Source organism: Nannospalax galili, unplaced genomic scaffold (genome assembly GCF_000622305.1).
Source record: "Nannospalax galili isolate Female #2095 unplaced genomic scaffold, S.galili_v1.0 scaffold806, whole genome shotgun sequence".
NCBI classification, from domain to species: Eukaryota; Metazoa; Chordata; class Mammalia; order Rodentia; family Spalacidae; genus Nannospalax; species Nannospalax galili.
This window is the reverse complement of record NW_008355419.1, coordinates 276632-301735: the sequence shown is the minus strand read 5'-3', so window position 1 is coordinate 301735 and position 25104 is coordinate 276632. Positions and strand designations below refer to the sequence as shown.

General features: G+C 50.0%; 1 protein-coding gene across 1 annotated transcript in view; it reads right to left on the bottom strand.

The window, feature by feature from the left end:
• Ttll10 (tubulin tyrosine ligase like 10) overlaps positions 1-25104 on the bottom strand; it is a 60404-nt gene that overhangs the window by 2007 nt on the left and 33293 nt on the right. Inside the window, exons 2-14 of the mRNA XM_029555826.1 lie at positions 15359-15424; positions 10766-11236; positions 10008-10088; positions 9791-9923; positions 9536-9654; positions 9331-9457; positions 8010-8095; positions 7367-7538; positions 6296-6467; positions 5737-5877; positions 860-976; positions 429-522; positions 5-155 (exon numbers count right to left, since the gene is read on the bottom strand). Coding sequence (XP_029411686.1) covers positions 5-155; positions 429-522; positions 860-976; positions 5737-5877; positions 6296-6467; positions 7367-7538; positions 8010-8095; positions 9331-9457; positions 9536-9654; positions 9791-9923; positions 10008-10088; positions 10766-11105 — 1733 coding nt within the window. The 5' untranslated portion in view covers positions 11106-11236; positions 15359-15424. The remainder of the gene's footprint in view (positions 1-4; positions 156-428; positions 523-859; positions 977-5736; positions 5878-6295; positions 6468-7366; positions 7539-8009; positions 8096-9330; positions 9458-9535; positions 9655-9790; positions 9924-10007; positions 10089-10765; positions 11237-15358; positions 15425-25104) is intronic.

Genomic DNA, 25104 nt, shown 5'->3' with positions numbered 1-25104 from the left:
CGGCGGCGGTGGCCGGGAGAAGGTGCGCAGGCCCCCCATGCGCGTCCACTGGTCGGTTGTCTCGCCGTTGTATAGAAGCACGAAACGGCGCTGCGACAGCAGAGGCAGCATCTTCTGACTGTACAAGCTCTTCTGGCAGGTCTCAATAGCCAGGTCTGCAGGGAGGGAGGGGGTGAGTGGAGGAGGGTGTGGGTTGGAGGGGAGCAACCTCCCCATCATGTCTGGAAACAGGGGAGGCAGAGAGGGGGGCCTTGAGAAGTGGGACCCAGGTGGTGAGGAGCAAAGTACTGGCTACCATGCAGACTGTGGGATATTGGAATCCCAGACTTGTGGAGTCTGAAGTTGGGGATAAGGAAGATGGTGCACCCAGGACTGGAAGAGAAGGGAGTATATGGGAAAGTTGGGGTGTGGGGCTACCCAGGGCTCACCCAGGGTCTCCATGACTACTCCCGGGATCACCTCCTTCAGGACTTCACAGTTGGTATGTAGGGCAGGATTGGAGTTCATCTCCAGCAGCCACACCTGTGGCAGACAGTGGTCAGCATCTTTTCCCTCCCACCTGCAGCCCACTTGGCCAGTAGGAAGCTGGGGCCCTGTTCCCTATGAAGCCATGTAACTCTGGGCAGATTGTTCTTTCCCACGGCGTAGATCCCCTTGCTTGCTCAGGGGTTAAGGCCCTGAGGGTCTGTTTTTGAGGGCTGCCCAGCTTCAGTAGGAGCTGAGCTTTATGGACATATCTTAGACCAGGGCTCTGCATACAAGTACAGTACACTCACTCAGCCTGCTTGTGTGGTCAGTGTACAGTTGGGCCCTGCCTCTTTGCACTTGCCTACCAGACCTCATCTTCCCAAGACAGCACCTTGAAGTTCTCATCAATCAGGAAATCACAGCCAATGAGGTCAAAGTAACCCAGCTTGCACTCCAGCTTGGACTTGACAGCCAAGAAGCAGTGGGCCATGATCTGCTGCATCTGCTTCTGTGGGTGAAGAAGAGAAGGATCCTGATTGCCACCTGTTGGCCCAGATTAAACCTAGGTGCAAATGGTCAGCCACAACTCTCAACTGCACAACTGCAGCTGCCCACACTTTCACATGCTCAGTCACAGGCTCACAGTGAGAAACTCATTCAACAAAATCATGGGCTCCTGGTTGGCGTGGTGGCGCATGCCTTTAAATCCCAGTGCTTGGGAGGCAGAGGCAGGCAGATCTTTGTGAGTTTGAGGCCAGCCTGGTCTATAAAGTGAGTTCCAGGACAGCTGGGGCTACAGGGAGACCCTGTCTCAAAAAGACAAAAAATAAAAAAATTAAAAAAAAATTCATGCGCTCCTACTATGAGTCAGGTACTAAGATCCAAAACTGAAGAACACACAGCAGGAGAGATAGACAACTAGGATGTGAGAACTCTTGTTAAGAATGGAGCATTTTGCCCAGCATGGTGGTGCACACTTTTAATCCCAGCACTCGGGAGGCAGAGGCAGGTGGATCTCTGTGAGTTCGAGGCCAGCCTGGTCTCCATAGTGAATCCAGGCTAGCTGTAGGCTACAGGGAGACCCTGTCTCAAAAAGATTAAAAAAAAAAAGAACGGAGCATTTTATAGCATTCCAAGTTGCTTTAGTTTTCCCATCCCACTATTTGCAAATAATTGAACCTATTTGTGGTGGTTTGTTGGAAACCCCCGCCCCCCTGCTATTTTTTAGACAGGTCTCACTATGTAGCCTGGCTGACCAGGAACTTGTTATGTAGACCATGCTGGCCTGGAACTCAGAGATCTCTCTGCTTCCCCAGTGCTGGGATTAAAAGCATGTGCCACCATGTCTGACCCCTTTTGAAAGAACAAAGGAAAGTTGAGATGATGTCTCACTAAACAAAGAATGTTAGAGAAGCAATATAAATTATAGAGGCCAGCAGAAAGGTTGCCAGGAGAGGAGATGGATGACATACGGAAGCAGAGGTTTTTTAAAAAATTTTATTTATTATTTTTATTTTATGTGTGCACATATTGCCTGCATATAGGTAAGTGCACTGGTGTCATGCAAAGCCTGAGGAGGTCAGAAGAGGCTGTCGGATCCCCTGGAACTGGAGTTATGGACAGTTGTTAGCTGCCATGTGGGTTCTGGGATTCAAACCCGGGTCTTCTGCAAGAACAGTCAGTGTTCTTAACTGCTGAGCCATCTCTTCAGCCCCTTATTTATTATTTTTATTTTATGTGTGCTGGGATTAAAGGCATGTACCACCACGCCCGGCTCTAAAGTTTTTTTTTAAGATTTGGGTTTTTGTTGCTTGCTTGCTTGATTGATTGATTTGAGACAGGGTCTCCTTGTAGCTCTAGTTAGCATGGGAACTTACCACTCACAGACATCTGCCTCTCAAGTGCTGGGATTAAAGGCATGTGCCACCTCACCTGGTCCTTGTCGTTTTGTTTTTATTTTTGGGTTTTTTTTTTCTTTCCGGTCATTTTGAGACAGGGTCTCCCTGTAGCCCCAGCTGTCCTGAAACTCACTATGTAGACCAGGCTGGCCTTGAACTCACTGAGATCCGCCTGTCTCTGCCTCCCAAGTGCTAGGATTAAAGGTGTGTGCCACCATGCCTGGCTATTTTTTTGTTATTTTTATTTTATGTGTATGTGTGTATTGCCTGCATGTAGGTACATGCACCCATGTCATGCAATGCCCTCGGAGGACAGAAGAGGCCATCGGATTCTCTGAAACTGGAGTTATGGACAGTTGTTAGCTGCCTTGTGGGTGCTGGGATTTAAACCCAGGTATTCTTCAAGAACAACCAGAGTTCTTAACCACTGACCCATCTCTCCAGTCCCTGTTTTTATTTTTGTATATATGTTATGTACCTGCATGAGTTTATATGCACCACATGTCTGCAGGTGCTGGCAGAGGCCAGAGGATGTTGGATCCCCTGAATCTGGAGTTACAGGTGGTTGTAAGCCACATAATATGGGTGCTGGGAACCAAAGCTGAGGCCTCTTGCAAGAGCACAAAGTGCTCTTATCTACTGAGCTATCTCTTCACAAAGGAAAGATTTTCGCTCATGGTTTCAGAAGATTCAGTCTGTGATTGCTCAGCTTTGGGAAGAGCAGAATATCCTGGGAACAAGAATGAAGGAGAGTGCCCCTCAGACTCCCTCCCTGTCCTCTGAGGAAAAGCGGCCCTCCACCTGACTCTGGAAAGCCCCTCCATTGTTCAAACCCTTTCCTGGTATCTGTTTATGATTTCTATGGAAATGGTCTGGGGCAGAAGAGATAGAACGTTCAGTCCCAGGTGAGTTAGCCAGTGACAGTATACTTGATACATCTGTGTATGGTCTCTATGGGAATAATCTGGGGCAGAAGAGAAAGACCGTTCTGCCCCAGGTAAGATAGCCAATGGCTGTATAGGTAAAGTCTCTGGAAATCACCCCTAGATTGTTCCAATCCTTTCCTGGTTATTCTGTGTGCAGTTTCTGTGGACATCCCCTGCTTTGTCGTTTTTGTGGTTTTTCTGCTTAAAAGCCCTGCGTTTTCACTGCTCAGGGTCACAGTACAGCTCCCGAGACTGTCCCCAACCGGTTGGCTCCAATAAAGTGCTCCTTTTTACTGAGACTCAGTGTCCGAGTGGTCAATTTAGGGAATTTTACGGACCCTGAACAAAGAATATGTGGCAGAGCTTGTTCACTTACTTCATGGTGGTTGGAAAGCATAACAGGAAGGGACCAGGGACAAGCTATAACCTTTAAAGGCATGCTCCCAACAACCCACCTCCTCCAACCAGGCTCCATCTTCCTTAGCTCTACCACTTCCCTATAGTCTATTCAAAGTTTGAATCTAGTCAGGCATAGTAATACATGCCTTTAATCCCAGCACTTGGGAGGCAGAGGCAGGTGGATCTCTGTGAATTCCAGGCCAGCCAGGACTAGATAGTAATACCCTGTCTCAAAAAACAAAAAAAACAAACAAAAAAATTTAAAAATAATCTGGGGCACTGGAGAGATGGTTCATTGTTAAGAGGGTATACTGCTCTTGCAGAGGACCCAAGCTTGGTTTCTAACACATCATGAGGCTCACAAACATCTGTAACTCCAGCTCCAAGTGCTCCAATGCCTTCTCTGGGCTTTGGAGGCACTGCACTCACATACACACATATACACATAATTAAAAATTAGAATAAAGGTAGGCATGGTGGTGAACACCTTTAATCTCAACACTTGAGAGTCAGAAGCAGAAGGATGTCTGTGAGTCTGAGGTCAGCCTGGTCTACATAATGAGTTCCAGACCAGCCAGGGCTACATAGTGAGCCCTGTGTAAAAAACAAAACAACAACAAAAAAATGAATCCATCAATGAATTAAACCATAATCATTGATTAAGTCATAATCATCTCTTGGAATGCCTTCCAGACACATCGAGGTCTGCTTTACTAGCCTAGATGTCTTTCAATCCAATCAAGTTGAATGCTAACTATCACTCTTGGAAACATTTAGGAACATGTGCCCTAATACTTCATCATAAACTCTGCAAAATATAGATGAGGGAATATGTTCCAATTCAAAAGGTGAACAATTATCCTGTGCTATACAGTTTGAATTTTTATTTTATTTTATTTTTTTGGGGGGGTCTTTTTAAGACAAGGTCTCCCCATAGCCCCAGCTGGCCTCAAACTCACTATGTAGACCAGGCTGGCTTCAAACTCACAGAGATCCACCTGACTCTGCCTCCCATATAGTTTGAATTTTATGTGGCCTCAAAGACATGTGTTACAAGGTTTGGTTTCTAGATGAGTGCGTTTGGGAGTGGGTGGGAACTTTAAGAGGTGGGGCTGAGTGGACGGTTTTTTTACCATTGGAAAAATTTCCTTGCAGCAGATTGAGTCCTCAGTCCCTTTTCTTTCATTTCGCGGCCATTCCCAGCCAAGAGGTGAGCAATTCTGCTCTGCTGCCTTTTCTTAGTACTAAGTAGTGCCACAGCTCCAAAGCAATGTGTCAATGGTTATAGGCTGAAAACTCTGAAACTGAGCCAAAATAAACCTTTTCTTTAAATAAGTTGATTATGTCAGATATTTGCTATAGTAAAAGGAAGCTGATATACCTTGATATTAAAATCAGATAGAAACATGCAAGGAAAAAAAGCTATAGATAAGTATTATTTATGAGCATAGACACAGTTTTGTTTTTTTTTTCCGAGACAGGATCTCATTATATAGCCCCAGATGGCCTGGAACTCACTGTGTAAACCAGGCTGGCCTTGAACTCAGAAATCCACCTGTCTCTGCTGAGATCAAAGGTGTGTGCCACCATGCCTGGCAAAACACAAAAATTCTTAAAACACAATCAAATATGCAGAAGCATATTTAAATTATATATTGTTACCAAGTGGGATTTATCCCAGAAACATAAGAATAATGAAAGTTAATCAATACACTTGAATAGAATAAAGGAAAAATAACAGGTGATCATGTCAATTGCTGTAGGAGCAGCATTTTACATAATTCAACATCCTATCTTAAAAAATACTTAGCAAACTAGGGAAAAAAGGCAATTTGTAAGCCTTTCCCTCATATCACAAGAAATACAATGATGTCAGTTTTTGCAACTTCAACATGGTATTGAAAATGACAGCTGAAACTGCTAGGTATGACTTCAGCCCAACTACACATGCTCCAAGTACTCAGGACAAGCCATGTTCCCAGCCCAGCCTATGGGGCAACACACACGCACAGAGATCCCAGATCCGGACTCAAAGCCAGACTCACAGTGAAGGTGGTGAAGACCCAGTCTCTGGGGAGTCCCTTGGTCTTCCTGAACTTGTCATTGATGTAACGGTTGAGGTGCTCCATGCTCCACACGGTGCTCTCCTTCAGCAGCATGTACAGGGGGTTCTTCTTCTGTATAAACTACAGCAAGAGGTCACCCTCTGAAGGAATCACCCCATGAAAGCTTTACCCTGATCCTAGGACCCCACAGAAATTCTGTTACCTAGTCCTTGTGGGGGACCTGCCTATGAGACCCTCCTACATACACCTTTATCCCCTGCCAATCCCTAATCAGCAAGTCCCCACAGACACTCACAAGGAACCCCTTGCTCCAGATTATCCCATTAGGCCCTTGATCAGCACACCAAACTGATCTGGGGATTGCTGGCTCTAAGGTGCTTCTGCAGGAACCTGAGTCCCTGCTGTGGCAAGAGGTGGGCAGGGGCTGCCAGGTCACTTCTAAGCCTGGGCTGTCCATAACTATTCCCAACCAGTAGGAGTCTCCTTCTAACCTTATCCACACCTATAGGGAAGAGCCTCTCCTATAAGGGGTCCTTACCTGATTTGTCAAGTGGCCACTGAGGTCACTGGAATTAGGGTCATACAGGCTGAGGGTGAGGCGAGCATAGCCATGGCCAAAGAAAACCATGTAGGGCATGGCACAGGCGATGAGCAGATAGGAGCGCACATCAAACTTCTTACCATCCAGCAGTAGTGGGTTCTGGACATACCTATGGATTACCATAAGGACACCTGGGGCTGAGCTGCCTGGCCAGCTGGCCTAGGTTTGTCACCCCCACATGGGCCTCCCATGTGTCAGAGGAGTAACCTCTGGCTGAGCAAAATGTCCACGATCAGGGGACATTTCTGAGTCTGAACAGGGCAGGGGAATTGGGAAGAGGGCCTGGTACCTAAATCTCTACCCACTGCAAGTATGTGGGCCACCCCAAGGTGAAGCTCCTACTAGGGACCTTGTGGGAGCAGTTTGGGCCCCTGTGGTAGGGAGGACTGTCTGAGGAGGAAAGCTGACATTGGACCACGAAGGGTGAATAGCTTTGGAGAAGAGAGGGCAATCTAGGTAGGGAACAGCCTACTTGGGAAGGCCCTATGGGAGGGGAGGGCAGTAGACAGTAGCTGTGGCCAGAGAAAGGTCCATACTAGCAGAGAGTGAGGATCCATTGGGACTTTTCTAAGGCTAAAGTTGAGCTTTCCCTCCCAGTCCCACGTGAAGCTGAGGATCTGAACCTAAGCTGTAGGCAGATGAGCCATGGGATCAACTCTGGGCTGCAGACTCAGGCTGTAGCTGGCCGGCTGGGCTGGAGAGCAGGGAAGATGGCTTCAGGATAAGGGACAAATGAACCAAGCCCTCCCTGACCACCCCTCCATAGAGTCCGTGTTTAGAGGCTGTCTTATCTGCCAACCCAGCCATATGTGACACTTCCTCTACACAGGATGTGCAGCCAGCTGTTTGCTGTTTGAGGTAGTTTGAATGAATGCTGGAGGTGCTACAGCTTGCTATGGCCACGGGCTCCTCTGGAGCTCTGCTGACCACCACCAGCACTCACAGGCAACAGCATGTCTGGGTTATCCCTGCTGAGGCCCAGGCCCTTCTTGGCAACCTTTCCCACACCTCTGTACCACCCGCGCCTGAGGCGCACGGAAGGGCATCTTGCAGTAGATGGGGTCGTCCTCAATGCTCTGGGTCTTGGCTTGCAGGGCAGCAACCTCTTCCTGGGTCCTGATCAAAAAGATGCCCTTTCCCTGGTTGGAGGCGGTGGGCTTGCAGATCCATATCTGGGTTTCTGCAGGGAGTGACCCCTGAGTCTCTGGCCCTGAGTACTCCTTGCCCCTCCCCATCCCTGACCCTGCCCTTGGCCCTTAACATATGGTAGCCTTGACTGTCCCTCTCACTATACCTAACCCTCACTCCTGACAACTCCAAGTAGACCCTAACCAGGTTCCAACCCTTGTCCTGCCCTGACTTTACTGCCTGGACCCAGTTTACAGGGCTGTGCCCATGTCTCACTTTGACTACACCAATAATCCAGCTGTAGCTCTGCCTCTGCCACACCCCTAACCTCTCCTAAGGCCACAACCCTAACCTTCAGGCCCTAACAACCACCAGGCCCCAGCCCCAGTCTCACCTTTTCCCTCAAGATCCATTCATCCCCACCCTTTCTAGGCCTGGCTCTGCCTTCATGCATCCCACCTGGCTCTAGCCCTGACCCTGTCTCCTTTCCTAGTGTGTCTGGCTCTGCCCAGGGGCCTCTCACCATCAAACAGAGTGAAGAAGTTCTGTCTCTCATCCCTGATGTCCAGCCGATAGGTCTCTGGAAAAAACTCTTCCATTTTCAGGACCCTTGGAAGAGCAGGAAGGTGGGGAAGACATGGGGAGGGCTGTCTCTTGCCTCAGGCTTGGCCAGTGATCTGGGAGCTAGCTGGAAGGGACACTCACTAGGGACTCTTGTGTCCTCCAGACTGCTTAGTCATTTCCTTTGGTTCACCCTGTGCCCTTGAAGAACATTCTTTTGTGGGTTTCACACTCCTAGGTTCTTTGCAGCTGTCAGTCTTCTGGCTGCCAAACCTACTTTAGCTCCTCTCTCCCACCTCCCTGCTTTCTCCCTCCCAGTTGCTCTCTTCTACATGATCTGGTTCCCTAGTGCCGGGACAGTGCCTGGCATACAACCATGGTCAGTATGGATCTCAGCTCCCCAACTGCTTTTCATCTAACACCAAGATATCTTCAGTTCTGGTCTCTCCCAGCTGGGTTTTATATATCTACCTTTGTGACCCAAGGCATCCTGGGTTGGTCCATTTGAGTTCTTCAGGGGCTACTGCTATATCTTTTCAAATCTGCACCCTCAAGGGGATATAAGGCTGGTCTGAATAGCTACTTCCAGAGTATTTGGAGTGGGTGGGGCCTGCAGAATGGGAGGTGAGATGGGTATGCAGGTAGGTGGGTGAGTGGGTGATCTGATGGGCAGATAGATGCCGTAGAAGAATAAATATGAGTTGCTTATAGAAGTGAGTAGGAAGTGGACAGGTGAACATGCAGATGTCAAGATAGTTTATGAATGGCCATAGTTTGAATGCCACCTTGAGGGGCAGATGGTGGGCAGTTGGTTGGATGTTTGGATGAGTGAATGGCTGGGCAAATAATCAGTGAGTAATCAATGAGTTGCTCAGCCTGGCTGAGCGGTGGCAGTAAAGGACAGAAGATGGGCATGCCTAGATGGATGGAAAGGGGCAGGGGTGAAATGATAGCAAAGTATGGGAGCAATGAGTACTAAGGACTATCCATGGATGGCCATTGTGGGCATAGAGTAAGGATCTCTGGATGGGGTTAGTGGGGAAGGTTTGGAGTGGAGGCAGATTGGTAGGCAGATCAGTGGGGAGGGAGGTGGAACTTGTAGGGGAAGTTGGTGAAGACTAGCAATTGACTGACATCTTGGATAAGATAAGTGAGTGCTGAGGGGCTGCAGAGGAAATGGCGAGTTCATGGAATGGGGAGGATGGTCCTAAGAGACAAATGGATGCAGAAGTGGGTATGGATGTGGGGCTGGGTGAGGTGGGCCCCAGAAGTGGTGGGCTCACTTGGCCTGGGTACTGGGTAGCAGCTTGGCTTTGCTCAGAGTGCGTGCATGCTCCCGGAGGGCGCTGAGCAGCCCGATCTTGGTGGTCAACAGCTTGTTGTTGGGGAGCTGGAACAGCAGCTGCTGGCCTGGCAGGACAAAGAGGGGCATGTGGGCAGCCCCTTGAGACTGTGCCACATCTCCTCCCCTCAAGGGTGCCCCCCCACCTTCCCGGAAGCTGCAGTAGTTGTCCCTGCACTTGATCTCACACCACTTCAACTTGTAATCCTCACAGCGGCTGTCCTGGGTGCGCTGCCATCCCTTGCTCTCACAGTAGTTGCTGATTCTGTGGGGTAGAAAGCTGTGGTGACTGGAGGTACCCAGAAGAAGACAGGCAGGGGTGGCTGTAAGAAACAGTATCTCAGGGTTGGGTCTGAAGTAGGGGTGGGGGTGCAGAACAGAGTTACCCAAGCCCCACTCACATTGAAGCCCCATTGGTGCCTCCAATATAAAAGAAGGGGCCCTGCCCAGGATTGGGCTGCTTGTCTCCTTCCAGCAGGAGCCCCTCCAGGGAGGCCACTGGAGGCCTGGCAGCTTCTTCTTCCTCAAGAAGGTCTATGGATAGGTAGGTGGTCAAAGGCCCCAGGCTTTTGGCTTGGTGTGGTTTTTCCTGTCCCTTCCAGCTCCCAGGAGGCCTACCTGCTACTTGGTCCAGATGGCTTAGCTCAGACCGGAGCCCCTCCTTGACACTGCTTCCCATCCGTTTCTCATGGGTCCAGTCTGAGGACCAGTGGGGTCATGTTGGGGGTGAGGAGGTACCCACTCCATCTGCCTCAGCCCAGCCCAGGCCAGCAGCTGCTAAGCACTCACCCAGTCCCTGTGGGCCCCTCTTCAGCCCTGCACAGACCTGACCAGGGGGCCTGAGGACCATTATACTCAAGAAGAGAGACAGTTCCCACTAGCCTTGAAACAGGCAGCATCCATGTAGTATGGAGACTGTGGTGGGAGTGAAAAGTGTGGTGCCACCCCCACCTTCCTTACCAGCAGGGTGGGCTCCATGCAGGGAGTCGGCTGTAGTGTGAGACAGGAGCCCATGCAGACATGATGGGATATCCCCAAAGGGCAAGGGTCACAATGTCCTTGATGACATCATGGGTGATCCAAGGGTCTATGGTCAATCAGGGGAGATGAGAGGCTGCCCTAGGTTGGGTTGGTGTAGGAAATACCCACTCTGGCACTCTGGCTGTCCATGGTCACGGCATGGACAGGCAGAACCCTCAGACCCTGGAGTACACTGTCCCTAGTAATGTGGACCTCTGCTAGCTTCTCTTATGGTCTGGCTGGCATGGCCTAATGTGAGCCTAGTTCCCTCCCTATGAAATGCTGTTCCTGAGGTGGGTCCTCTGAGGCCGACTTGAGGGTGAATGGAACCAGTCCCAGGGCCACTCTACATTCACCTGGCACCAGAGTGTGGCACCGCTGAATCCTGGACCGTTTGGGTCTCTTGGAGTTGACATGAGTCCGAGAAGGCTGACCCCGACAGTGGATGAATCTTGAGCAGCTTCGTGTTGCAGGCATGAGGGCACCAGGGCGAGGAACCCTTGAGGAAGATGTAGACACTATACCCCTTTGGGGCCTTCGAGCAGCCCGAGATCCCAGCCCTTGGATGGGGCAGGGTGCCTCCGTGCATCCTGGGGAAGGGTGCCTCCCTGCATCCTGGGCTGTGGCTTCTGCTAGTGGCTCACTCTCATCTCTGTGGTGGCCATGAGGCCTTCCGGTCTGTGGGTGCAAGGCCATCTTTACATCCCGTCTCTGCCGGGTGAGTCTTCTATGGCCAGAACTGTCCTGGCCTTGCCGAGTATGGCCTCTGTGTTGACTGCAAAGAGGCTGTCCATCAGTCCTGCTGTGGTAGGGTGCCCATCTGCAGGCTTGAAGGGCAAAGGAGCTCTTAGCTCTAAATAGAGGCCCTCTCAGTATACATGACTGCCCAGGAGCCCAGCCCAGGTCCTGCTAGCACAGCCCTTCTATAACCACAATCACTTCTTTTCCCCTACAGTCCTGCCCTAGGTACTGCCCCCTTTCTCTCTTTGCCATCTTTGGAATATTTCAAGGCCTCTTTAATCAGTTCCTTGTCAAGTCTTTTCTGCCTCACATCAAGCAAGCAAACCTAGATTTTTGGGCAAGGGCTTTCTAAATCCTTCACATAATACAAGGAAACTACATGTGTCTTGGAGGGGATTAAGTGGAGAAATGGCACACAGAGCTCTGTGACTAAGAAGGGAAGGATAAACTGAAGACCTTGGATGGGAGCAGGTCACCTCCAAAGCAGAAAGCTGTTTGTGGATAGACAAAGTAGGCAGCAAAGAAAGGGCCAGGACAGCAACCATGTGATGATGGTCAGCTGATCAGGTATTATATAGGTCCACCCATCCCACAACACTGAATTGACAAGAGTGGAAAAAAATTAGATTTGTAGGGCCAAGTGTGGTGGTACATACCTTTAATCATAGCCCTTGGGGGGCAGAGGTAGGCTGAGCTCTGTGAGTTCAAAGCCACCCTGGTCTACACAGTGAGTTCTAGGCTAACCAGAACTGCACAGTGAGACTTTGTCTCAAAAAAAAAAAGTCTATAGGATGGAGAGAAACCTGTTAAGCTGCTAATGTGAAAAAAAATCAGGAGTATCTGGAAACCCTTTCTCACTCAGAATAGGAGGACTTCTAGGAAGAGGCTGAGGTAGGCTGAGGAGCTTGAAGATTGGGCAGGGATGTGGGTACGGTTGTGTGACTCTGCAATTACTGGGAAACCCCAGTTCATTCATACTAAGTTCCCAGAACCCAGCAGCATGTTTGAGGAGACCTGCTGTGGGCATTCGACCCCAAGACCCTGGCATTCAGAATTAAGTGGCAGCCTTGTTCCAGGAAGATCTGAGGAGGCTTCCTAGGCAAACCAGAGGGATACATGGACACACACAGAGGAAGAGAAAAGTGGGGTAGAGATGATGTGGTACCTGAAGGAACCCAGATCACCCCTAGAATATGTTCTGGGGTTGGGAAGATGCTGAATCCCAAAACGGAGTTGGGTGCTATCAGAACAGGAAAGAGCCCATGGAAACTAAACATGCAATACAAAGGTCAGAACTCACATCCAGGAAATTACACAGGAAGAACTGGGGTCAGAGCTCAAACATCAAACCAAGCCAGACATAGTGGTACATGCTTTTAATCCCAGCACCCAGGAGTCAGAGGCAGACCAACCTCTGTGAGTTCGAGGCCATCCTGGGCTACATAGCGAGTTACAGGCTAGCTGGAGCTACAGGGAGACCCTGGTTAAAACAAACAAAACAAAACAAAAAAACATCAAAACCAAATTCAAACCCACATCAAGAGCCACAGACTGTTGAGAGGTGAGGAAAGACAGGAAACTACATACAGCTGGAAGTTGGGGAGGAGAGGAGTCCTGTGGCCAACCAGAGTTCTCCAGTCTGTTACGTGATCGTTCATACCTCAGTTTTTTTGTTTTTTTTTTGGTCTTTTTGAGACAGGGCCTCCCTGTAGCCCCAGCTGTCCTGGAACTCACTATGTAGACCAGGCTGGCCTTGAACACACAGAGATCTGCCTGCCTCTGCCTCCGGAGTGCTGGGATTAAAGGCGTGCGCCACCATGCCCGGCATCATACCTCAGTTTTATTACTTGCAAATGGACTGGGAGTAATAAAAGCCTGACATGGTGCTATGTTCTACCCAGAGCATATCAACATGAGGAAGGAAGTTGCTCAGGAAGTGCACAACAGGGCAACAGCCGCACAGTGCCAGGAGAATCAGTGCTTGGGCACAACTAAGGAAAACTAGTGTGTATACCAGAAGGCCATACCCACTTTAGAGAAAACCTTGCTGTGTGGAGCCATCAGGGGTGGCTGCTCAGCTAGAGTGTGGGTATAGTCTACATAGGGACAGTAAAAATGGGGCAGCAAGAAATAAAGTACCAGTCACTTCTACAAGCAACATTACTGTCAAAGGCTATTTAGAAATAGTGAGTAAAATGTCTATTTGAAGTGAAGGCTTATAAGGAAAACAGCAGCTTAATCTTTCCATCCATTCCTCCACTCTTCTGCCTCCAGAGGGAGATGCACTGTTTTCCTTGTAAACCTTATGCCTCTATTCGATTTCTTAACTTCATATTCTTGTTATTTTCAGAAAGAATGAATTCAGCTAGGGATTATTTCTTGTCATTCAAATTGACAAAAACTGAGCTGCGCATATTGGCACCTGCTTATAATCCCAGCCCTCGGGAGGCTGAGGGCAGGAGGATTGCCTGGAACGTGAGGCTAGACTGGGCCCTATAGTGAGACCTTGCTTCAGAAAAAAACAAAATAGGGGCTGGAGAGATGGCTCAGCAGTTAAAAGCACTGACTACTCTTGCAGAGGACCCGGGTTCGATTCCTAGCACCCACATGGCTGCTATGAACCGTCCTTAACTCCAGTTCCAGGGGAATCCGAAGCCCTCCTCTGACCTCCGTGGCATTGCACGACACGGGCGCACTCACATACATGCAGGAAATATACTTGTACACATAAAATAAAAATAATAAAATGTTAAAAAAAAAAAAAAGGCTGGGCGTGGTAGCGCACGCCCTTAATCCCAGCACTTGGGAGGCAGAGGCAGGTGGATCTTTGTGAGTTCGAGGCCAGCCCGGTCTACATAGTGAGTTCCAGGACAGCTGGGGCTACAGGGAGGCCCTGTCTCAAAAAGACCAAAAAAAAAAAAAAAAAAAAAAAAAAAAAAAAGCAAAAATAAAACAAGGGCTGGCCCAGGCATGGTGGCATACACCTTTAATCCCAGCTCTCAGAGGCAGGCAGATCTCTGAATTCAAGGGCAGCCTGGTCTACATAGTGAGCTGCAGACCAGCCAGGACCTTGTCAAGTCTTTTCTGTCTCACATCAAGCAAGCAAACCTAGTTTTTTGGGCAAGGGCTTTCTAAATCCTTCACATAATACAAGGAAACTACATGTGTCTTGGAGGGGAGTAAGTGGAGAAATGGCACACAGAGCCCTGTGACTAAGAAGGGAAGGATAAACTGAAGACCTTGAATGGGAGCAGGTCACCTCCAAAGAAGAAAGCTGTTTGTGGATAGACAAAGTAGGCAGCAAAGAAAGGGCCAGGACAGGACAGCAACCATGTGATGATGGTCAGCTGATCAGGTATTATATAGGTCTCACTGAGACAGTATATAGGTATATAGGTCTCACTGAGACAGTGAGACCTTGTCTCAACAAAACAAAACAAAAAACAAAAGAAAAAAAACAAAAGAAAAAAAAACCAAAAATACCCCAAAACAAAAAACAAGGAATGAGGATATAGTTCAGTTGGTAGAGTGCACGTATAGCATGCATAAAGGCCTGGATCTGATCCCCAACCATGGTAGTACACATCTATAATCCAAGCACTTGAAAGAGGCAGGACGATTAGAAGTTCAAGGCCATCTTCAGCTACATAAGTTGGGACAAAAACTTCATAGAAAGCCCAGTACAAGAGTATGACGTCTGACAAAGAGAAGGGCTAGGATGCAGCACCTAAACTCCTAGAAGGCTGCCAGCTGTTGCTCATGTCTAATAAGCATGTTTCAGAGTGTCTCTGAAGAAGAAATTCAGAAAGCACACCCTTCTAGAAAGGAAGTTTCATAGTAGAGGTGATTTCAGTCACTTTTTCTAATGCTGAGGTCAGGAAGTAAGCTGTCCAAAGACTGAGCAAACCACATGGTCATGAATCTTACATAAAGGTTAAGGGAAAGCTCCAGATGAGCCAGACAGAAGCTTCATGACTTGGCCTCCAAAGGGCCAGACAGAAGCTTCATGACTTTTATTTTTCTGGTCTTTTTGAGATAGGGTCTCCTTTGTAGTTCCAGCTGGCCTGGAACTTGCTATGTAGACCAGGCTGGTCCTTAACTCACAGAGATCTGCCTGCCTCTGCCTTCCAAGCGCTGGGATTAAAGGTGTGCGCTGCCACACCCAGCAGCTTCATGACTTTATAATAAATTTTAAATGAACTTTTTACCTGGTCAGATAAAAAAAACAGCAGGAAATCACACTCTGGTACAATGGGCAGGAGATAAGTTTAAACCTGAAGAAGATGGCCAAGAAAATGACCACATGTCAGTGTCCTGCTGAAGTTTTCCCCATATACACATTTGGCAACACAGGGTTCTGAGAAGGCGCGGACATGTTTTGAAGGGCTGGTGCCTCCCGAGCAGCGCTCACTGTCTGGGGATGCATTCTCTGCGGATCTCAGGAGGCGGCCCTTCTGAGGAGTCAGTTCTGGGGAGACAGACATGGCCCTAGGTGAAGAGCTCATCCTGAGGGGTCCCAGCTCTCCCCAGAATTTGAATTGCCCACATGAGGCCAGCCCCAACCCATAGGGCATGCCCTTCTTGGCTGAGACACCAGGGTCTGGAGAGGGGGTGGCCTTGGTAGAGGGCCGAGCTCAGTCAAGCTGCCCAGTCTCTGCCCGGTCCCCTTCCCTGTTTGTCTGCTTTTGGAAAGGGCCACAAAAGGGGTACAGGAGAGCAACGACCTAGCCTCAGCCCTAGTCAGAACCTTCAGCTGTGGCCAGCCTGTCTCTCTTACCTGCCCTACAAGGTCTTAGGAACCCTCTGCCAGGATACAACAGTGGTGACCTGGCAACTGTCTCCAGGCAACTATGATCCAGCAATCACCCAGAGGTAAACAAGGGCTTTAGGTGGATGGTGAAAGGATCTATGGTGAGCTGAGGATCATCTTCAGGGAAGTTGGACAAAGCAAGAGGTAGAGAGTGAGGGGGTCAAGCTGGTTCAGTAGAGACTGGAGGGACCTGAGGCTGAATTGGGGTCCTGTGTCTGAACCTGGGGCACAACCCTCCCTTCTCCATGAATTCTCCCAGAATCATACTGAACCTTCTCAGGAATTTCTCAATCCAGGCCCAGTGCTCTGGGACCTAATACCACAAATAGCTCAAAGTAGCTCTTGGTACCAGCTTGTCTAGCTTCTTGCTGAGGCTCCTGGAACCTAGTGTGACTCCTACTTCTGACCCCAAGTCTCCAACTATAAGGGCCCTGCATTCCTGTTACCCTTCAGAGCCTTGTAGGGATCCCTAGGGTAGGGCAGGGAGAGTGTACCATGTTCTCAAAAGATGGGACTCTATCAAAGGTCTGTGCAGATGTAATTGAGTTAGAATTTCAGGTGTGACCATCCTAGATTAAGTAGGTGGGCTCTAAACCCGATGACTAACACCCTCCTCAGAGGGAAGCAGAGTTATGGGACCGTGGCCACAAGCCACAGATGTGGGCGCCACTGAGAACTGAAGAAAGCACAAGGGCGCCCTCTAGAGCCTTGATGGGTATGTGACATCTCTACTGTTTTTGCTAGACGTTTCTATTTCGGACTTCTGGCTTCCAGAACAGTGAGAAAATAAACTTTCCTTGTTGTAGGCCATCCTCTATTCCTCTTCACCTATGGGGTTCCATGTGGCACTGCCTGTGCTAGGGAGATTCATCAGCCTCTCTTCTCTACCCATGCAACTCCTCCCTTGAGGCTCTTTCCCCAGTCTAAGCTACCAGGATGGGAAGTTGTGCCGAGCATGACTGGAGGGACACCATCTGTCAGCTGTGTCCAGAGTTCTGTGGGAATAAGAGTGTCCCATGGGCTACCACTCTCTACTTGCTGTTTGTGGGGACTGCTTCCTATCATTAACCCTGCCCTTTCTCTGCTGTGCTAGGGGCAGAGGCCTTTGTGGTCAGCCCAGTGCTAGCCCAGGAAACCTTTCTGCCCCAGCCCAGTAGGGTGGGGCTACAGTTGGTCTGGGGCAGACTGCCCCCTCTACTAAGCCCTGGACTGAGTGGTTAGGGCTCCCAACCTGGACCTGGAGCCATGTTACGCCCAGTTCTGGTCTGGGGAAGCTCTGGGCAGTTGGCTTAGCAGTCATTGACTCTGGGGTATAAAGTACATGTCCATCCCTCACTCCAGTGATCACTCTTGACTGGGAGGGGGAGCCTCATGTTCATGAATCACCCTACCTTTGGTACATTCTGGGGTATTATTACAAAGGACCCAATGCCAACTTTGTGGTGACTGGCTGGGGACAGTGGGCCCCATGTCTCTCTTCTGCAGGCGTTTGCTCCTCTCTGATGGGAGTACATACCCTTGGAACCCGTGTCATCAGCCCAATCCTTTGCAAAGCTACCTGTCAGCATTTGTATGATTAAAATAAGGTGATCAAAGTATTTTAGAAATCATACTGTTTATTACTTTAGGGTTTTTGTTGTTTTATGTTTTTTTGTTGTTGTTGTTGTTATTCACAGTACTTCAAGAGGGAACGATAAGAACACTCATCATAGGGAACACACTGGGCAGACAGGTGCCTCAACCATAGAACCTCTAGTACAGGATCTAGTTGTTCACTTGTGGCAGAGCAAGCCTCTGTGGGAAGTGAAGTCCAATCACCTATGAATGGTTTTCTCAAGTGAATGGCCTGACCAGCAGCAGGGGGCCTGTAAGGGCATGTCAAGTCCCTCAACTCTAGAGGGCAGTGGGTGGGTGGGGTAGGCCTTGACCCTGCAGGGTCCAGCCTGTGTTGAGGTAAATGGCTTACATATGGGGTCTGAGAAGTAGGATAAACATTCCCAAGGGAGGAGGTTCAAAGTTTTTATCATAGCAAAATATATGTTGCTCATTCCGCAAATGACATGAGTTAGGAATCATTTTAGAGTTGCCCGACAGTTCTGCAAAGGATCTATCGAAAATTCTCAGAGGGGAATAAGCTTTAAGGCTGGAGTATTTGGCATCCAGAGCTAGGCTGAGAGATAGTTCCTAGAGCATCAGTGGGGTAAAGCTGGAGGTGGGCTGCAGAGGCACGGCCCAGGAGCAGGCTGGTAATGCACAGGCTATGCAACCTTTGGAATATCTACTTTCCCTGGGTTTGAGTTACTGTCACCTACTCTGGCACCCGAGCTGTGCCCCTACCCTTGCAGCCCATGTTTCCTCTTTCCCACCCTGGGTTTGGACACAGTGACTAGGTCTGTTTTTGTTTTCCTTGGCACCCTTGACCTGAAATAGGTGGGGAAAACACTGAGGACCAAGATTCAGGGATTTGGGTCTCCTTTGGCCCCATGCCAGGGCTGACAGCACAGGGATTGCCACATCTGCAGGCACCAACTGACTTTGATGCGAGCCCACTGGGTTGTGGGGTCCAACAGCACTGTGACAGCCTCACTGAACACTCCTTGAGAAGGACAGATACAGAGGCCTTGGGGCCTTATGTTGTTATTACACCAACATCTACTGTGCCGATGACAGAAAGCCACCACGGGGTCAGAGGGAAGCAGGCAGGCCCTAGGGGTTGGTCCCTGTGGGCTTGGGCTATGGCTTGTTCTGGGTGGGGGTAGGGTAATGAGGGCCCCAGGTCTGGACATTTGTACTAGATGGACTAAGGCCTTGCTTCTCCCATGTCCAACAAGGTCTCCATGAGGTGGCGAGGGTGTCCTCTGCAGTGATGATCAGGCCGTGGATGAACGGCATTACCAGACAGTATTAGACAGAGGCATCCAGATCTAACCATGTCTGGTAAGACATCCATCGATAGGCAGTTGTGCAGCCTCCACATCTGGGCAGTGATTCCTGGTCCGATACCTGTGGAGGAAAGGTGGGGACTGCCCCCTGCCTGCCCTGGCCCCTCACCTTTCTGCATCTCTAGTGCTGATTCAAGGGCCATTTCTGGAGTTGGTTGGGTCCCAGGACCTGGGGTTGCTCTGAGAACTTTCATATCAGGACCTAGGCCAGTGTCTAGCCCCCAGGTTATGGGTCTGTGGGTGCAACAGGGAAGCATATTTGGTCACTCCTCACTATTATTGGGCAAATGCTCATCACAGCACCTTGCTGGTTTTCTGAATGAACCTGTCAGGTTAATGAGTAATGTTGAGGCCAGGAACAGACTCCTGCCTCTGCCCCCTCCCCAAGGAGAGGCCACATGGGCTCATGTTGGGTGGGGTTCCCAGACCCTGTACCCTGGCTTCAGATCAAAACGATAAAACAATAGGCAGTCCTGGACTGTGGTTTTAAGCAACCTTCCTGTTCCTGCCAGCCATTGGGAGAGAATGGAGATTCCTTGTCCCTGATCACGAAACAGTTGGTGACATTCATACTGCTAGGTATCAGGCTCAGGTACCTGAACTCACCCTTGCCCTCTGGTTTCATGGGCACCTGTGGTAAGAGTGTCTTTATACTAAACAGTGCTGGTTAGAGAGCCCACTGCCCACCATACCTCCCCTCGGCTCAGCATTCTAGCCCCAAAAGTCTTTCCAGGAGTCAGTGTATCCCCAAACCCAACCAGCAGAGGAGTTATGAAAGGTGGGCATGACTGCTTTGAGAGTGAGGGACAGGTTGCCTCAATCCCAGGGCCCCTGTCAGGGCAGAACCACCCTTGCCCCAGCATGAAATGATAGATGGGGGTTCCCACCCTAGGGAGAGTCGAGACTCCATTGAACTGCTTGGCCGTGGAGCTAAGACAAGGTCTTTGCCAATGCAGCACATCCTTAGCCTTGGTGTTTTTGGAGTCCAGGAGCTAGGACCGTGCATCTTTAGCCTGTCTTTGGTGAGTGGTGGGTCATCTTTGAACATCGTTACCAGACAGTGTTAGAGTCAAGTCAAGAAATCCAGCACTGTCCAGTAAGATGTCCACAGAAGCCCAGGTGCACCTTGGCACAAGGATACAGGCTAGGATATGCAGTTTCCACCCTCAGGGAGGCCCAATGTAGACCTGGTACCATGAGCAACCAGAGACTACACCTATACCGTATGAAGCCAGCAGAGAGAGGCTGGGAGTCCCCAAGATCCTGATCTACAGTGTCTGCTCTGCTTTGTCCAGAGCAAGGGGACTTTGGGACCCTGGCCCAGGACCAATGTAGAAGGTGCCGCTGATCTGTATGTTGATGTCTACTTGGTGCAGGAAAGGAAGACATCCTAGGCCTGAGTGGCCCCACTAGAGGTCAGCACTCAGCTCCCAGCTCTGAGTGAGGCAGCTTTTGACAAAGACAAACTGGGCCTTCGCCCTCCAACGTCCTTTGTTGCAGTTCCACCCAATCCACACCTGCTAGGTGTGGTGGCAGCACCTGCCTGGGTGCCGTGGGCAAGGCCCAGACACCCGAGTGTCCTAATCCCCAGAGCACTGTCAGGGGAGGGCACCTCCAGGACAACAGTAGGAAGCCCTTGATCCCAGGGGACCGAGAGGGGTTCTCAGAGGTGCCTGGTCTGGGGAAGCTGTCACTGAAGGCCCCATGCCCAAAATTAAATTTCTGCCCCATAACCCTACCCAGGATGGGGTAAGCTGTGGAATGGGAGGCCCTGGGGACTGAGAGGGGGAGGCGGCCCCATTGCTGCATGCAGGGCTCCGCCGTCATCATTACCAGGCAGTATTAGAGATCAAACACCATCCAATGCTGCCCAGTAAGATGGCCACGGCCGCCCGAGTTGGATATAGGGGCCGCCAGGCTGGAAGTTGAGAACTGGATTCCGTGGGCAGGGCTGAAATGCCAGTGTCCTAATCCCCAGAGCACACTCACGGGAGGGCACATCAGGGAGATAGTAGGAAGCCCTTCATCCTGGGGGACTGAGAGGGGTTCTCAGGAGTTCCTGGTATGAGGAGACTCCTTCTAGAGGCTCCATTCCCCAAGTATAGATGGTGGAGAACTCAACAACCTGAGGCAGAATCATGTGCTCTTTGAGCACTTTTTGGATGGGGAGTGACCAGGATGGGGACCCATGGACCCTTGAGACCTCTGTCTGCCTTTCCAGAGGCTCAAGGGGAGGGCTCACCACTAGAAACCATAGATGAGTTCCTCTGTCCAGCCAGACTTTGCCTGCAGTGGACTGGCTTGGAGCCCAGATGGGTACCTGGGAGGGCCAAAGTATACCTTCCAGAGTCTGCAGCCCCAAAGAGTTGAGAGGCAGGGTAGAATCTTGTGGAGAAGGCTAGGTGACCAAGAGCCAGGTCAGTCAGGTCACAGATGGATCCTCTAAGTGGACCTATCTAGAATAGCCTGGACATCAGGCCCAGTCCCCTCAGGGTCCACAGTATATGGATCTGAGGCTGATGAGGTTTCAGCTACTGTACAATGGGCTTCTGTCTCCAGGATGCTGCCCAGTAGCCACTTCCCTGTCCAGTCCTCACCTGCCTTTCTCAGGGCTCAAAAAGAGTACTGGGATGAGGAACCAGGTAGTGGTTTGTCATCTGCTAGTCTGGAATCTGACTTCAGAGACATGGGATCAGTAGCCCACAGCAGAACGTACAATATTTACACCTTGGTGCCTGCAGTGCCAAACCACATAGGGTGTTTGGAATAGTGTTTTTTGGCCCCCAGCTGCTCAGGACTTAGCCTGCAGCTCCAAACATGGAGCCAGGACACTGGGGCATCTGCCTTATGAATGCTTGGGACTGAAAGAGGTTCAGCCTGTACCCCTAACTCCTATTCCTGTCTCTGTTCCTATACAAGTGTTGCCTGAGCCTGGAGAGCTGGCCAGAGCAACTTCTCAAGTTTTCTGGCATTGACTTCCCACAGAGACTATGTAAGGGGCTCAGGCTTTATGCCAATTTCTTCCAGGCCACAGACAATCACAACAGAGGTCATTGCCCCTGGCAGCTGCCAGATCTACCTGGTTCTCCAGCCTCGCTCTGCCCCATAACCAGCATTTCTCAGAGGACTTGACCCCAGCACAGACCTAGCAGGTGGAGGTAGACAGATTGCAGGAGCCTGAGTGCCTCAGTAATTGCCCTGGCTCTGTGTTTGTCCTACTACCAGGCTCCCTATGCAGTCAAATACCTCCTGGTTTCCCTCTTCCTGTGTTTTTTCCAGCTCTACTCCATCAGACCCATAAAATTAGTGCTTCAAGAAGGCTCTCCCTCTCCCCAAACTTTGGGAAACTAAGATTTCCTTTTCAGAACTGAGTGAAATTTCAGTTGCTCTCCTGGCTGCCAGGTCATAGTGGGAAGGCAGTGGGGACTGGGTGAAGGTGAGGGCAAGGGTGTTGCTTCATCCCTCCAGGTTGGGGCGAAGACGTCCCATAGAACATAGAGAAGGTCATTTACTACATGGCCTCCAAAGATGAGCCTAATATCTCTCTAGTTCCCTTGGCCACTCACAGTAAGCCCTTTTCAGGGAACACAGAAAGCTGGGGAACACTGCAGAGCCCAAAGATGGCCAAGCAAGAGGGAGGGCACTCTTTGTTCATGGACACCAAGTATGTGAGGAATCATGTTCCTTCCTAGCAGAGCAAGAGGTATAGGGACAAGTGCTCAGGCCTTGGGGAAGTGGGTGAAGGACAGCCTCCCAAACTGAGAGCCTGCAAGTCCTGCAGCCAAAACTTCTGGCCTCAAGAACTGAGGATAGGGAGTGGGTGCCTTGATGTCAGAGCACAACTAGGTATGGGGGGACCCTGCTTCACCAGGTTTAGGGGTAAAGGAGAGCCAAGAATACAGCAGAGCCTTGTCACAGTCACAAGTCAAGAAATGAAAAGCAAAAATAGACTCCATTTGTAGCCTCGTGGTGCCCACTTGGTCAGCTGTGGCTGGAAGTGAGACCTGGTCGTGGTTCCCACAACTGGTTAATCATCAGCTTCCACTAGGCTCAGCTTAGGAAAATTGAGGACTAGACCAAGAAGCCCAGGGTCCCACAAGACTCCTCTGTAGAGCAAACATGCCCACCCCCCACTCCCCCAGGCAACTTGGGTCCCACCTGCAAGAACAGAGGGTTGGGGGTGTGTGGCAGAGGAATGCAATCCCAGTGTGAAAAAGTGAGTCTCTGGTTAACTTGCCCAACGGGCCTTAATCAATGGTGAGGCCACAGAGAACAAAGCTCTGAAACCCAACCTCTTCTGCAGCAGATCAGCCAAACCTAGACGCCAGTGGCTGTGGGGGTGGGGGCGGGGAAGGCTTGGCTTGTCTATACTCAGGCTACTTTCTTAGCTTCTGTTGGAGCTACGTGTCTTCAAGGCAAAGCCGCCATTTCGCCCACACAGTGGCCAGCATGTCCCTCAGCCCTTCACAGTTGTGCAGTGCACCCTTCATGCTCACTGCACCTCGGAGGAGTGCCAGGCTCCTGTGGGTGGAAAGCTTCCTTTGGCCGTTTCACCTGATCCTAAACACACTAAGAACATCCTGACAAACTGATTTTGCAAATAAGATATTTGCAAATTACCAAGATATCTGGAAATTAACAATGGACTGTGTCCATATTTTATGGCTCAGTTGCATTTTCATAAATGCAAAACATTTTGCTTAATTCAACAAGCTGCCAATCGTTCAAACATTTTATCTGGGTTACCAGAAAAACAAAACAAAGCCGAACTATTTTTCCAGATGCTCAGCCTAAAAAAATGGCTTAAAATGCTTACCATGTATTCATGAAAACACTGTACTCCTTTCCTACAAGTTTTGTTCATCAAGAACAATTAAAACATGTATATATTCTATATCATGTATAAAGAAAACTAACATTATCAGCCCCTAAATTTTCAGCCATCCAGGTAAAGCCAAGGGTAAGCATGTTTGACTGTCATAGCACAGGCCTAGATTACCAAAACCAGGCACTTTATATGGCTACTCATTGACCGCCACACGCTCACCTTGGCACATACCCCCTCAAAGTAAATAGTTAAAAATAAAAGTTATGGCGGCACACACCTTTAATCCCAGCACTCAGGAGGCAGAGGCAGATGGATCTCTGTGAGTTCAAGGCCAGCATGATCTACATAGTCAGTTTCAGGACAGCTGGGCTACAGGGAGACCCTGTCTCAAAAAGACCAAAAAAAAAAGGTTAAAAAGTAACAACAGGGCTGGGCGTGGTGGAACATGCCTGTACCTGCCTTTAATCCCAGAACTCAGGAGGCAGACCCAGAAGCACGCAGGCTCTCTCTGAGTTCAAGGCCCGCCTGGTCTATATAGCGAGTTCCAGGCCAGCTGTGGCTACAGGGAAACTGGAAAAAAAAAAAAAAAAAAACAAAAAACCCCACAAAACTTTAAAAGAGACTTTGGCCCTGACCCTGAGTAATTGTTTGGGGGCCAGGGAACCTGTTCTACCTCCTCCAATGTGGTCCTGGCTTTGTTGGCACCTCAGAAATGGTCAGGTTAGAAAAAGCCCAAGACCAAGCCTGACCGACTCTGACCTCATGTCACCAGCCTGAAAGACTCAGCCAATCTGTGACCACAGGTCATTCTGGGCCTTGACTACCAGCAAAAACAAGCCCTTCCCAGCGCAAAATCCAGAAACCCACCAACAGAAATGAGGTCCTCATGCCTGCCAGCCCCACCCTTCCCCGCACCCACCTCTGAGGCTGCAGCCTACCATGGCGGAAAAAGTAGCTCAGGAACCGCAGTAGCTGGTTTGAGAAAGAATTTTCCAGAATGAAGGATTTCAAGGCATGGAGGGAATCTGTCCTCTGCTCTCCAGGTACCTGAACCAACCTGGCCTGAAGTTGTAGCCTGTGGAAGCCTGGAGGCTCCGAAGCCTGGCCCAAGATGGCTCCACACCTGAATCCCGGCTGTGGCATGGTCTGAGGGGCCACCTTCCTTTCTTGAAAGGAAAACCTGTCCAGCTCTGTACCCAGCAACACCCAGGGCTGCACTAAACAGAGGCTGAGCTATGAGTGGCCCCTCTGTTACCACCATTTGTCTTGCTCCATGTCAGCCACATAGGGTCCCTCAAGCCTTTCCCTGTACAGTGCTGTTCTGAAGCTTGTCTGGCCTCCCTCCTGCCCGCCCCTACCTGCCCCAACAGGTTC